General features: G+C 48.6%; 1 protein-coding gene across 2 annotated transcripts in view; it reads right to left on the bottom strand.

The window, feature by feature from the left end:
• Positions 1-12,871, bottom strand: part of LOC110520060 (zinc finger protein 423) — a 146,939-nt gene that overhangs the window by 101,628 nt on the left and 32,440 nt on the right. For both annotated transcript variants that reach the window (XM_036974568.2, XM_036974573.2), the window contains exon 3: positions 11,661-11,867. In XM_036974568.2, coding sequence (XP_036830463.1) covers positions 11,661-11,867 — 207 coding nt within the window. The remainder of the gene's footprint in view (positions 1-11,660; positions 11,868-12,871) is intronic.

Genomic DNA, 12,871 nt, shown 5'->3' with positions numbered 1-12,871 from the left:
GGTGACGGCTCCGTTCTGCCCCCCTCTAGGTCACAGGGTTAGCACGGCCCACAGGGGTCAACTCTCCCACAAACACTTCAACCACACTAATCACTACCAACCAGACATACACTACTATCTAAACAGCTAGGGGACAAAAACACCTGACCCAAACTATATTTACACATTAGGCCTCCAAACATACATATACACTGCTGTGAACAATGACAAATAAATAATAGGCCCATTCTCTTCCTGAAATCCTCAGCTATTGTGAATACCTGTTGCTATGACAGCCTACAGTAAATTACTGACAACAAACACAATCATCTAGTCCCATAGTCTGAACATTGAACCAGCGTGTCAAATAAAGAGTAAACTACACTGAATTCAAACATAACAATATATTGGCTTCAAACACATTGTAATTTACTATGTCTTGTACGTGTATATTTTCACAAGCTGCATGAGTAAATATTAAATAAATATACACTAAAACCCTGTAGTACAGGAAAACAAATGAATGTATGGAAACACGCTACCCCCCCCCCACACACACACTCCTAAGACCCTGAAAAAAAAAAACGGATTTGGGCTTTTCTGGGCACACACAGACAACACAAATATTTACTCTCTGCTCTTCAGACTGCAAGCTGAACACGACGGCACACAAGGAGAGGGAAGGAGAAAAGAGAGGGAGAGCAAACAGGCTGAATACAAGGAGGTTAGCGCCAACACACACACACACACTTTTTGTGTCCTTTGGCAAACTCTTATTTTTTACTCTTGCATGAAGTACAAAAAAATTAAGAGGGAGAAGAGAAGGAAAGGGAAGAGAAAACGTCCCCACAGGGTTTTTCTCCCTTCCTGGTGCGAGCGCGGGCCCCCGCTGAACCCCTGTGTAATTTCCAGTCCCTCAGAATTCAGGTATTAATAAAAGGACCCATGGGGAACTGCACACAATATAACCCTACAATTTCAGGCATTATGAAAGGACACCCCCAGGGGTCTTTGGCTCAAATTTCTGAAATGCAGGCATTGTAAAAAAGGCACTCCAGGGGAGTTCCCCCCTCAATAGAAATCTGCTGAATTCAAAGCATTTTCGGAGCCCTGGTGGGAGCCATTACTCCCTCTGGAAGCTTTTAAAAATATATATATATATTATTTTTTTTACAAAACATGTGTTGCTGACATGTTGACAGATTGCTCAGTGAAGTGTTTAGGTGCACAAGGCGGGTCTCTTCAGAGACAGAGCACCACACTCTGCCAGAAAAGCTCTCAGTGCCCAAAACTGGTACCATCCATATTTTATAACAGGGAGAGGAAAGTAGGCTGGGGAGAGAGAGAAAGAGAAAGGGAAGAAGAACGAGAGAGGGACAGAACGATAGAAAAGAGGAATAGAAAAAACTAAGGGAGAACGCGAGAGGGGAACAAGGAAGAGAGAAAGAGAGGGAGGAATAGAGGGAGTGAGAACTGAGAAATGAACCCTGTGATGAAAAATGACTTCCAGTGTGCTTCACAACATCCCTCCTTCGTCTCACCCCCTTCTCCCTCTCGCCCTCTCTCCCTCCCCCTGCATGCTGTGCCCCCCTTCCATTCCCCCAATTCCCCTCTCTTATGGAGGCAGATCTCTTGCTCTCCCTGGAAAACCTGAGTTTACAACCAGCTGTGACTGCATTTGTATCTGTGCCAAGGGCTTAGTGGAGGAATCTTCAGGCCACCCTCGGGCTCCGAGCAGAGAGAGGGAGGGAAGGAGCGTGCGAGGGAGGGAGAAGGAGACAGGGGGAGAGAGATAAGAGAAAGCAGCCAAACCCAGCTAACACCAGTAAGATACCCACAGTCCAACGCATTTACTCTGTCAAACACACTCAAAATAGTGTTTACTCAATAGATAGACAAAACCACTCACATAAAAACCCCACACATACAGTACAAACACTTGTGTGTACACACATATGCACGCGGACACATGAACATGCACAGTATAGACAGAAAGGAGCCGTATGGCGATTCTGGCTCAGGTTGCAGGACTCTCATCCCAACCTCCTCTTACTATTCTCTCTCTGTTTCAACCTCTCCTTCTGTATCTTTCCCTCCCCCCTCCCTCCCACTCGCTCTTCTCTCTCTCCCTCACTTCTCTCGCTCTCCCTCCCTTTCTTTCTATCCTTTTCTTTCGCTCTCTCTCGCCTTCCCTTTATCTCCCTCCCTCTTAGTGGAGGAAAGTGATCTGTGGCTTTAATAAGAGCCCTGGCCTCACAGGATTCAGCTGCCGCCGTGACGACAGGCAGGAGATCGGGGCTGCTGGGGGCGGCTGGGGGCTGCTAGAGGGTGGGGGAGGACGGAAATGTATTCATGGCTTGGGGAACCTGGGGTGAGGGGGGGGCGGGGCACCCTAGGGATGCCCAATCACCCAGGGGCCACCGCCTCAAAAAAACACACTAGCGTCTTCATTCTCCTAACCCTCCTCTCTTTCAAGAAAGATTCCCTGGCAGGCTGGGGGCTCCAACACTATACCGTCGTACTGAGGAGAGGGCACAGCTGCACCCAGAGAGATAGAAAGAGGTAGAGTAAAATAGAGAGAGACGTGGGTAAATGTTTATATGATCTTAAGAAGGAAGAGAGAGAGAGGTAGAGTAAAATAGAGAGAGAGAGAGATAAAGTGAGCCGTAGTGAGTGTCATATTCCAGTCTGTCTCATTACCAGGGTCATGAGTGGTGGTACCAGGCAGACACAGGGCACAGGGCCAGAGCTCGACTTAAATATCCCAACACCCTGTACCAAACAAATACAGCCTGCGCTAGCACTTTCATTAGTCTTATGTCGTAGAATGCATGCATGTTACACATTTGTATGTATGAGACTGAATGCGTATCTGTGTGAGAGGAAACTACACATCAACTGCAGTGTTGTTAGAAGGATGCTGAAAGAAAGTGTCATTCTCCCACTCCCCACTTTCCCCTTTCCGTCTTCCTCCCTCGCTCTTTCTGAGGTGAAAGATAGTGTGTGCAGTGCAGTGCTTTTCTCACTGTCGAGTCTATAGCCCCCCTCTCACACACACATACAGACCCATATACACACAAGCTCCCCCCTCCTTGTCTGTGCTCCTAGCAGCTCCTCTCCGTCTCCTGAAGGTGGGTTAATTAGTGCTCACCTTCTATTTGTATCTGACAGGCCGAGGCAACACCCCCTCTCCTGACTGACAGCTCTTTCACCCACCCACAGAGCACCGCTGTTCAGCATCAGCAGCCCTGTCACTGCCTGCCTCGAAACTCTCGCTCGCTCGCCTGTTCTCTCCCTCTACTATTCACTCCCACTCTCCCTCTATTCCTCACACTGTGCTTCCTTCAACCTTCTTTAGTCTCCGGTTTAGTCATTCAAACACAGCCTACATTGTGTAGTACACGTATGATACACGTCCATTACTGTTTGTCTCAGGGTTGATTTTGCAGTCGCAGATGGAAATGTGATGGAGGTCAGGTGTGAAAAGGTTGTGAGCTGATGCATTCAGTTCTGGCATGACGCTCAGCTGCAGTCCAGAGATCACCCTGGACACGTCTGTGTGTGTGTGTGTCAATGTGCCAACTCTCTACCCCCCACTTGTCCGCTGCTATGCCACATGGGTTAAAGAGAGGAGTGTGTTTGTGATGGGAGAGGGGAGGGGGGAGTCTGCTATATATAAACCAGCCAAACTAAACGGAGGATGACTGCATGGGGCGGAGGAGAGGTGGTACTGGCCGCAGGGAGAGGGGAGTCTGAATGGCCCCATTGGCTCAAACTGATCCACTGGTTCTGTGATGGTGCCTATGGTGTCTTAACCCCAGGGCCCCTCCTGACCCCACCGCCCCCTCCAGGGCACTCGGCTCCAGCCCAGGCCTGACAGGCTGTGGGGAGGCAGGGGGCTGAGGGGCAGGGGGCGGGGTCAGCTGTGCAGAGCCGCAGGGGAGAAAGGGGATGCAGAGGGAGGTGAGAGGGTTCTCACAGCCAGAGTCAAACCTTGGCCGGTCGCTGGGCAGCGGAGCGGAGCACCGAATGTTCTCCATTTGATCTCAAGGTTTTTCAACCGCTCCTCAGGGAGCCAGTGCTCCAGATTTCTCCTCCTGTTGACTCTCCCCAGACTCTTCCTACACTATCTGTCTCTCTGACACACACACACACACACACACACACACACACACACACACACACCGTGTCAGACAGAATTAGAAATAGACAACAACAAAAATTCAAACTACAGATAACATTAAACACCAAAAACATGGCATAGGCCTATGTCTTGTGGCAAGGAAATAAAGACATCCTCTCTAACACATAAACACATACACACTGTCCTTCTGCTTCCACTCAGCTAAAACAAACATGGCCGCTCCAGAACAATCAACAGCAGCAGGAGGAAAGAGGTACTGCAGTGTGTTTTACTCTATAAACGCCCAGTCCAGGACTGGACTGGTGTGGCTTGGCGGCCAGTCTGCTCAGAGCAGCTCACAGTCTGGCTGCTCACAGGGCTTCTGTACACTGGGTGGCCTATTGGTCATAAAAACATTTCAAGGGTGAAAACTAAAACAAAATCTAACGTGGCCTGTTGGGACTTTTATTAGCAGAAAAATATCTGGCTGTAGAGCGAGAGCAAGAGAGCGAGCGAGAGTGGGGCCAGAGCAAAGGAGACCATTACCCCATTTGGGCTTAGAGGGTGGAGGGGGCAGGCAGGAAAACAACGTGTTGAAAAGGGGCTTGGGTGAGTTAAGAGGCGCATGGCGCAGGGTTCTGGTGTGGACGGGTGGGCGGGTGAGAGGCAGGCGCAGGGCGGGCGGGGGAGGGAGCAGAGCAGGCCTTCGGCTCGACAGGCTGTCCAAACAAAGCTCCGGCCCACCAGGCCCCTACCAACACAGCTGCACAGCCCCCTGATACAAAGACACAGTCTAGAGTTACTGCCCCTTTCTGATATGCCCAGACAGGTCTGTGTGGACTGTGGCGCAAGACCCACACGCAGCACACAGGGGGATATTACAGGATTCCAGGTGAAATTCACCAGTCACACTGGTTTATGTCAGCTGTGGAATAGAATTACTCCATCATATTGTGCCTGTGGTCAGTCCCCTTGCAGTCAATATGGCCTCCCAGACCCACATGTGATCAGAGTAATATCAAATGAATGGAGCCACGTTATGAGCCTGATTTATCTGGTACTCGTCTAAACACCTGGGTCCCATCCTCTAGTCTACTGTCATCCCCACAAGATGGCCTCCCAGCTCTGACTACCACACATACAAAGATGGCCTCCCAGCTCTGACTACCACTCATACCAAGATGGCCTCCCAGCTCTGACTACCACTCATACAAAGATGGCCTCCGATTCTGTTGTTCCTTAATCAAGTGAGCATGTTGGAGCACACACACAGACACACACAGGCAGACACACAGGCACGCACACACACACACTGGTGGCCTGTGTTCATCCCCAACAGATAGAGGGAGCCAGCATCCTGCGCCACAGTCCCCCACAAGGCAGGTTCCCAGGGGTGCCACAGTGAACTTAAAAGGATTCGTCAGTGAATGTTTTTTAATTTACTGTTCTTTTCAATAATAATAATAAAGCTGAAGTCCGGGGGGAAATGCCATCCCCCCCAGTCCAAGCCTGGGATTATTCTGCAATCTCCGCCACTCACTCCCTGGGGACCGTATGTTTTATCATTTCATTTCATTTGTTTCTTTTCCTCCACTCTTTCTCAGCTCAGCAACATGTAGTTCTCCCTCGACTGAGCTGAAATCACATCTCCCAGCCTTCAATCTGACAGGCAGAGGGATGGAGGGAGGAGAGGGAGGGAGGGAGTCGTCAAAGAGGAACATCAGTGTGAGACGCATCTTCTGGGTCATCCTCTGTCTATCAGCATTAGAGTAGACACCATGTAAATGCACAGTATCTAATGTCCAGGCAACCCCTGGGTCACTTATACACCTTCCCTCCTCTCCACTGTGTTACAGTTCAGGCAATACTCCCTCTCCCTGTCTAAAAGCCCCTAGCCCCCACCCTGTCTCCCCCTCCCCCATCAAACACACACACACACACACACACACACGTACAACTAACCTTGTGGGGACACAGAATTCCGTCCCATTCAAAATCCTATTTTCACTAACCCCGAACCCAACCCTAACCTGAAAACCTAACCTTAAACCTATTTCTAACCCTAATTCTAACCTTAATCCTAAATCCCCTAGAAATAGCATTTGACCTTGTTGGGACCAACAAAATGTCCCAAGTTGGTCAAATCTTTGTTTGTTTGCTATTCTTGTGGACACATCCACACACAAACACACACACACACACACACACACACAAAAAGCACACGCTAAGGGCTGTTGTGTTAGGAGCTTGAGTGGCTCTGTCGATCGTTTTTGCACTCGTTAGGGAGCAGGCCTTGATTAATCTGCTAGGAAACAGATGCCCCTGCAGGGCGCCTTTGAGCATTTCATTAATTACACTGCTCCTAATAACGCCTATTGTGTGCGTGTGTGCCCTGTGTTAGCTTTAAACAAGTCTGTCCCTTAGGAACAATAACAACACTGGCGTTAGTGGCATATGACTACAGCCAACTGCAATAGGAGTCCAGAGAGGTGGGGGCGGCCCTTAGCCACTTAGAACCAATCATGTGGCTGGAATTTAAGCGAAATCAATATAAACGTGGTTGCATATCACAGTCGTTTGGTATCAGACTTCAGAGTACTGGAAATGTGTAATGGAATGAAACTGAGACGGGTCCAAAAGGTAAGACTGGATATACATAATAAAACAACCTCAACCCAGGACACAGACACAGGTTGGATCTATATTCCATCTACCACGGTAATGTTTATGTATACACACACCTTCATATTCTGAAAACTGCAGGCGTCTAGCTACCTGTGATGGGAGCGGTGTTTCCGCTGCATTTATTTAGCTGGGGTGCATCGCCACGGCAAAATCATTGCCACCACTGCAATTAAAATATATATAAAATAATAATACATATTGAATAAAATAAATCATAGTATATGTACCTAACTTACTTTGGATAATCTGTCTGGGTACAACACTGTTGAAAAGGTTATTTAGCTCTTTGTGCCACATTTGGCAGCCATACCGAGCCTAGCGGTTAAGAGCGTTGGGCCAGGAACCAAAATGTTGCTGGTATGAATCCCCGAGCCGGCAAGGTGGAAAAATCTGCCGTTCTACCCTTGAGCAAGAAGTTAACCCCTAACAACTGCCCCCCAAGCGCCAACGATTTGGATGTCAATTAAGGCAGCCCCCGCACCGCTCTGATTCAGAGGGTGTCACGCCCTGACCTTAAAGATCCTTTTTATGTCTCTATTTTGGTTTGGTCAGGGCGTGAGTTGGGGTGGGCATTCTATGTTTTGTGTTCTATGTTTTCTATTTCTGTGTGTTTGGCCGGGTGTGGCTCTCAATCAGAGGCAGCTCTCTATCATTGTCTCTGATTGAGAACCATACTTAGGTAGCCTTTTCCCACCTGTGTTTTGTGAGTAGTTGTTTTCTGTTTTTGTGTCTGCACCAGACAGAACTGTTTCGGTTTCGTTCGTTCTCGTTGTTATTTTTGTTATTTCAGTGTTCAATTCAAATAAAAGTATGGACACGTACCACGCTGCACCTTGGTCCTCTCCTTCCAACAGCCGTTACAGAGGGGTTGGGTTAAATGCAGAAGATACATTTAGGTTGAACTGACTAGGTATCCCCTTTTCCCTGTGCCAGTCACTGGTACGGAATACACATTTGGAACTTCGTCACTTCTCCTCCTCAGGCCTCACCGAGTAAAGTCCCCCCCCCCCCCCCGCAGTTTAATGAGGCTAGTATTGTTTTGGAAAACTGCTAACGTCTAGCAATTCAACAAATTGTTCCATGGGGCAGAGAGAACACAATTGTAGTTTTATAGCTAACCTCATACTATTCTACACATTTTGCCATGAGACAGAGAAAATGTTGCTGTTTTAAAGCTAATTTCCGTAGCTAGAGAGTCCACCTAGTGTTTACTGTACATATTTCCCACCATTCCACAATATAATAATCTTGAGCTGTTCTTGTCTATTAATGTTCAATATTAAGTCATGTTTCATGTTTTTTGTGGGACCCAGAAAGAGCAGTGGCTGCTTTCGCAACAGCTAACGGGGATCCTAATAAAATACCAAATGACTGTTTGTAGATGTAGCCCACCCTGTGTTTGTAGATGTAGCCCACCCTGTGTTTGTAGATGTAGCCCACCCTGTGTTTGTAGATGTAGCCCACCCTGTGTTTGTAGGTGTAGCCCACCCTGTGTTTGTAGATGTAGCCCACCCTGTGTTTGTAGATGTAGCCCACCCTGTGTTTGTAGATGTAGCCCACCCTGTGTTTGTAGATGTAGCCCACCCTGTGTTTGTAGATGTAGCCCACCCTGTGTTTGTAGATGTAGCCCACCCTGTGTTTGTAGATGTAGCCCACCCTGTGTTTGTAGATGTAGCCCACCCTGTGTTTGTAGATGTAGCCCACCCTGTGTTTGTAGATGTAGCCCACCCTGTTTTTGTAGATGTAGCCCACCCTGTGTTTGTAGATGTAGCCCACCCTGTGTTTGTAGGTGTAGCCCACCCTGTGTTTGTAGATGTAGCCCACCCTGTGTTTGTAGATGTAGCCCACCCTGTGTTTATAGATGTAGCCCACCCTGTGTTTGTAGATGTAGCCCACCCTGTGTTTGTAGATGTAGCCCACCCTGTGTTTGTAGATGTAGCCCACCCTGTGTTTGTAGATGTAGCCCACCCTGTGCTTGTAGATGTGGCCACCCTGTGTTTGTAGGTGTAGCCCACCCTGTGTTTGTAGATGTAGCCCACCCTGTGTTTGTAGATGTAGCCCACCCTGTGTTTGTAGATGTAGCTCACCCTGTGTTTGTAGATGTAGCCCACCCTGTGTTTGTAGATGTAGCCCACCCTGTGTTTGTAGATGTAGCCCACCCTGTGTTTGTAGATGTAGCCCACCCTGTGTTTGTAGATGTAGCCCACCCTGTGTTTGTAGATGTAGCCCACCCTGTGCTTGTAGATGTGGCCACCCCGTGTTTGTAGATGTAGCTCATTGTGTGTTTGTAGATATAGCTCACCCTGTGTTTGTAGATGTAGCCCACCCTGTGTTTGTAGATGTAGCCCACCCTGTGTTTGTAGATGTAGCCCACCCTGTGTTTGTAGATGTAGCCCACCCTGTGTTTATAGATGTAGCCCACCCTGTGTTTGTAGATGTAGCCCATCCTGTGTTTGTAGATGTAGCCCACCCTGTGTTTGTAGATGTAGCCCACCCTGTGTTTGTAGATGTAGCCCACCCTGTGTTTGTAGATGTAGCCCACCCTGTGTTTGTAGATGTAGCCCACCCTGTGTTTGTAGATGTAGCCCACCCTGTGTTTGTAGATGTAGCTCACCCTGTGTTTGTAGATGTAGCCCACCCTGTGTTTGTAGATGTAGCCCACCCTGTGTTTGTAGATGTAGCCCACCCTGTGTTTGTAGATGTAGCCCACCCTGTGTTTGTAGATGTAGCCCACCCTGTGTTTATAGATGTAGCCCACCCTGTGTTTGTAGATGTAGCCCACCCTGTGTTTATAGATGTAGCCCACCCTGTGTTTGTAGATGTAGCCCATCCTGTGTTTGTAGATGTAGCCCACCCTGTGTTTGTAGATGTAGCCCACCCTGTGTTTGTAGATGTAGCCCACCCTGTGTTTGTAGATGTAGCCCACCCTGTGTTTGTAGATGTAGCCCACCCTGTGTTTGTAGATGTAGCCCACCCTGTGTTTGTAGATGTAGCTCACCCTGTGTTTGTAGATGTAGCCCACCCTGTGTTTGTAGATGTAGCCCACCCTGTGTTTGTAGATGTAGCCCACCCTGTGTTTGTAGATGTAGCCCACCCTGTGTTTGTAGATGTAGCCCACCCTGTGCTTGTAGATGTGGCCACCCTGTGTTTGTAGATGTAGCTCATTGTCTGTTTGTAGATATAGCTCACCCTGTGTTTGTAGATGTAGCCCACCCTGTGTTTGTAGATGTAGCCCACCCTGTGTTTGTAGATGTAGCCCACCCTGTGTTTGTAGATGTAGCCCACCCTGTGTTTGTAGATGTAGCCCACCCTGTGTTTGTAGGTGTAGCCCACCCTGTGTTTGTAGATGTAGCCCACCCTGTGTTTGTAGATGTAGCCCACCCTGTGTTTATAGATGTAGCCCACCCTGTGTTTGTAGATGTAGCCCACCCTGTGTTTGTAGATGTAGCCCACCCTGTGTTTATAGATGTAGCCAACCCTGTGTTTGTAGATGTAGCTCACCCTGTGTTTGTAGATGTAGCCCACCCTGTGTTTGTAGGTGTAGCCCACCCTGTGTTTGTAGATGTAGCTCACCCTGTGTTTGTAGATGTAGCCCACCCTGTGTTTATAGATGTAGCCAACCCTGTGTTTGTAGATGTAGCTCACCCTGTGTTTGTAGATGTAGCCCACCCTGTGTTTGTAGGTGTAGCCCACCCTGTGTTTGTAGATGTAGCTCACCCTGTGTTTGTAGATGTAGCTCACCCTGTGTTTGTAGATGTAGCCCACCCTGTGTTTGTAGATGTAGCCCACCCTGTGTTTGTAGATGTAGCTCACCCTGTGTTTGTAGATGTAGCCCACCCTGTGTTTGTAGATGTAGCTCATTGTGTGTTTGTAGATGTAGCCCACCCTGTGTTTGTAGATGTAGCCCACCCTGTGTTTGTAGATGTAGCCCACTCTGTGTTTGTAGATGTAGCCCACGCTGTGTTTGTAGGTGTAGCCCACGCTGTGTTTGCAGGTGTAGCCCACCCTGTGTTTGTAGATGTAGCCCACCCTGTGTTTGTAGATGTAGCCCACCCTGTGTTTGTAGATGTAGCCCACCCTGTGTTTGTAGATGTAGCCCACCCTGTGTTTGTAGATGTAGCCCACCCTGTGTTTATAGATGTAGCCCACCCTGTGTTTGTAGATGTAGCTCACCCTGTGTTTGTAGGTGTAGCCCACCCTGTGTTTGTAGATGTAGCTCACCCTGTGTTTGTAGATGTAGCTTACCCTGTGTTTGTAGATGTAGCCCACCCTGTGTTTGTAGATGTAGCTTACCCTGTGTTTGTAGATGTAGCTCACCCTGGGTTTGTAGATGTAGCTTACCCTGTGTTTGTAGATGTAGCTCACCCTGGGTTTGTAGATGTAGCCCACCCTGTGTTTGTAGATGTAGCTCACCCTGTGTTTATAGATGTAGCCCACCCTGTGTTTGTAGATGTAACCCACCCTGTGGATCTCTTACCTGCAGGGTGGTGGATTTATTTCAATGTGTGTATAATGTCTTACCTGCAGGGTGGAAGATTTATTTCAATGTGTGTATAATGTCTTACCTGCAGGGTGGAAGATTTATTTCAATGTGTGTATAATGTCTTACCTGCAGGGTGGTGGATTTATTTCAATGTGTGTATAATGTCTTACCTGCAGGGTGGTGGATTTATTTCAATGTGTGTATAATGTCTTACCTGCAGGGTGGTGGATTTTTTTCAATGTGTGTATAATGTCTTACCTGCAGGGTGGAAGATTGATTTCAATGTGTGTATAATGTCTTACCTGCAGGGTGGTGGATTTATTTCAATGTGTGTATAATGTCTTACCTGCAGGGTGGTGGATTTATTTCAATGTGTGTATAATGTCTTACCTGCGGGGCAGTGGTTGGTGCGGTGGTCAGTCAGCTCGGCCAGACACTCAAAGTCCTGCTGGCAGTTATCGCAGGTGAAGATGGACTCATCGTCCAGGTCATCGTCTCCAATGCGATCGTCATGGCTGGTGACACTATGGTCGCCGTCCTCCAGGGCTGCACGCCGCTCCTTCCTCTCCGCCTCTCGGTCTGCTACAGCAGGGACATCTAGGACAACAACGCAGAGAGAGAGACACTGAGTATCAGCATGGAACACAGACAGCTGGAATTACTGATCTACTGCAGAACCATCTGAGGTAATAGATTCGTTTTTGATTGAGTCAATTTGTACCAGGAATTGACCCGGACAAACATTATTTCAGGTTCATCTCATACTAAAGATGTCTTCGCTCACATTATCTGTGTGTGCACCTTCTAATAGAGGGTATATGTGAGGTGGCACCTGAAGGAGGTACGAGGACTTAGGACTCTGGAGGGACAAGGCTCATGACAGCCTATGTGCCCACATTGCCACTCATGGAACACAGTGAGGACTGAGGAGGACCAGTGGTAAAATCTGCTCCGCAGTCCTTCCTCCACCATTGTGGCTCAATTTTCACACCATATTATCACATTAAACGGTCTGTTCCAAAAGGACTGCACTGAAGACTGAGGAGGGAGGGAGGGAGAAGGGGATGGGGAGAGGGAGGGGGGGGGAAGAGAGCGAGAGAGGAATTGAGAGAAAGAAAGAAGGGAACGTGAGTACAGAAGAAGAGGGAGGTAAAGGGAAAGAGGGAGTGAGTGTGGTTTTGCTGGCTGGCTCCCTAAGGCTCCACATCCTCTCTAATCATGGTGGACTTGTGCAATCAGAGGAGAGTAGGAGGAGGCCATTCCTGCGCTCCACAGCTCTGATCAGCTCTAATTTGGCAGTGCCCACTGCCCAGCACTCTGCCTGCCACTCTGCTTCTGGTAATGGGCTCTGACCCACGGGTGGGTTAGGCCTGGCCCCAGCCAACTGCAGCCCAACACTGAAGCCCCACAGCACAGCCTAGGTGTTAGGTAGGTGGTGTTGGGGAGAGAGAGAGATGTGGGGGTCTGGTCTGGATCAAATAGATAGATACTGGCGGTGGAGGTGTTCCAATTCCACACTCGTCCTCTCGGGGAGAGGTGTTGAGGGTGGATGGAGGGATAGATGGGCGTTTAGGGGGGAGAGGAGGGGGAGGGAGGGTTAC

The sequence above is a fragment of the Oncorhynchus mykiss genome, chromosome 1, assembly GCF_057628025.1.
Source record: "Oncorhynchus mykiss isolate SJ-2025 chromosome 1, ASM5762802v1, whole genome shotgun sequence".
Taxonomy (NCBI): domain Eukaryota; kingdom Metazoa; phylum Chordata; class Actinopteri; order Salmoniformes; family Salmonidae; genus Oncorhynchus; species Oncorhynchus mykiss.
Note: the sequence above shows the minus strand (reverse complement) of the source record. Positions and strands in the feature narration are given on the sequence as shown.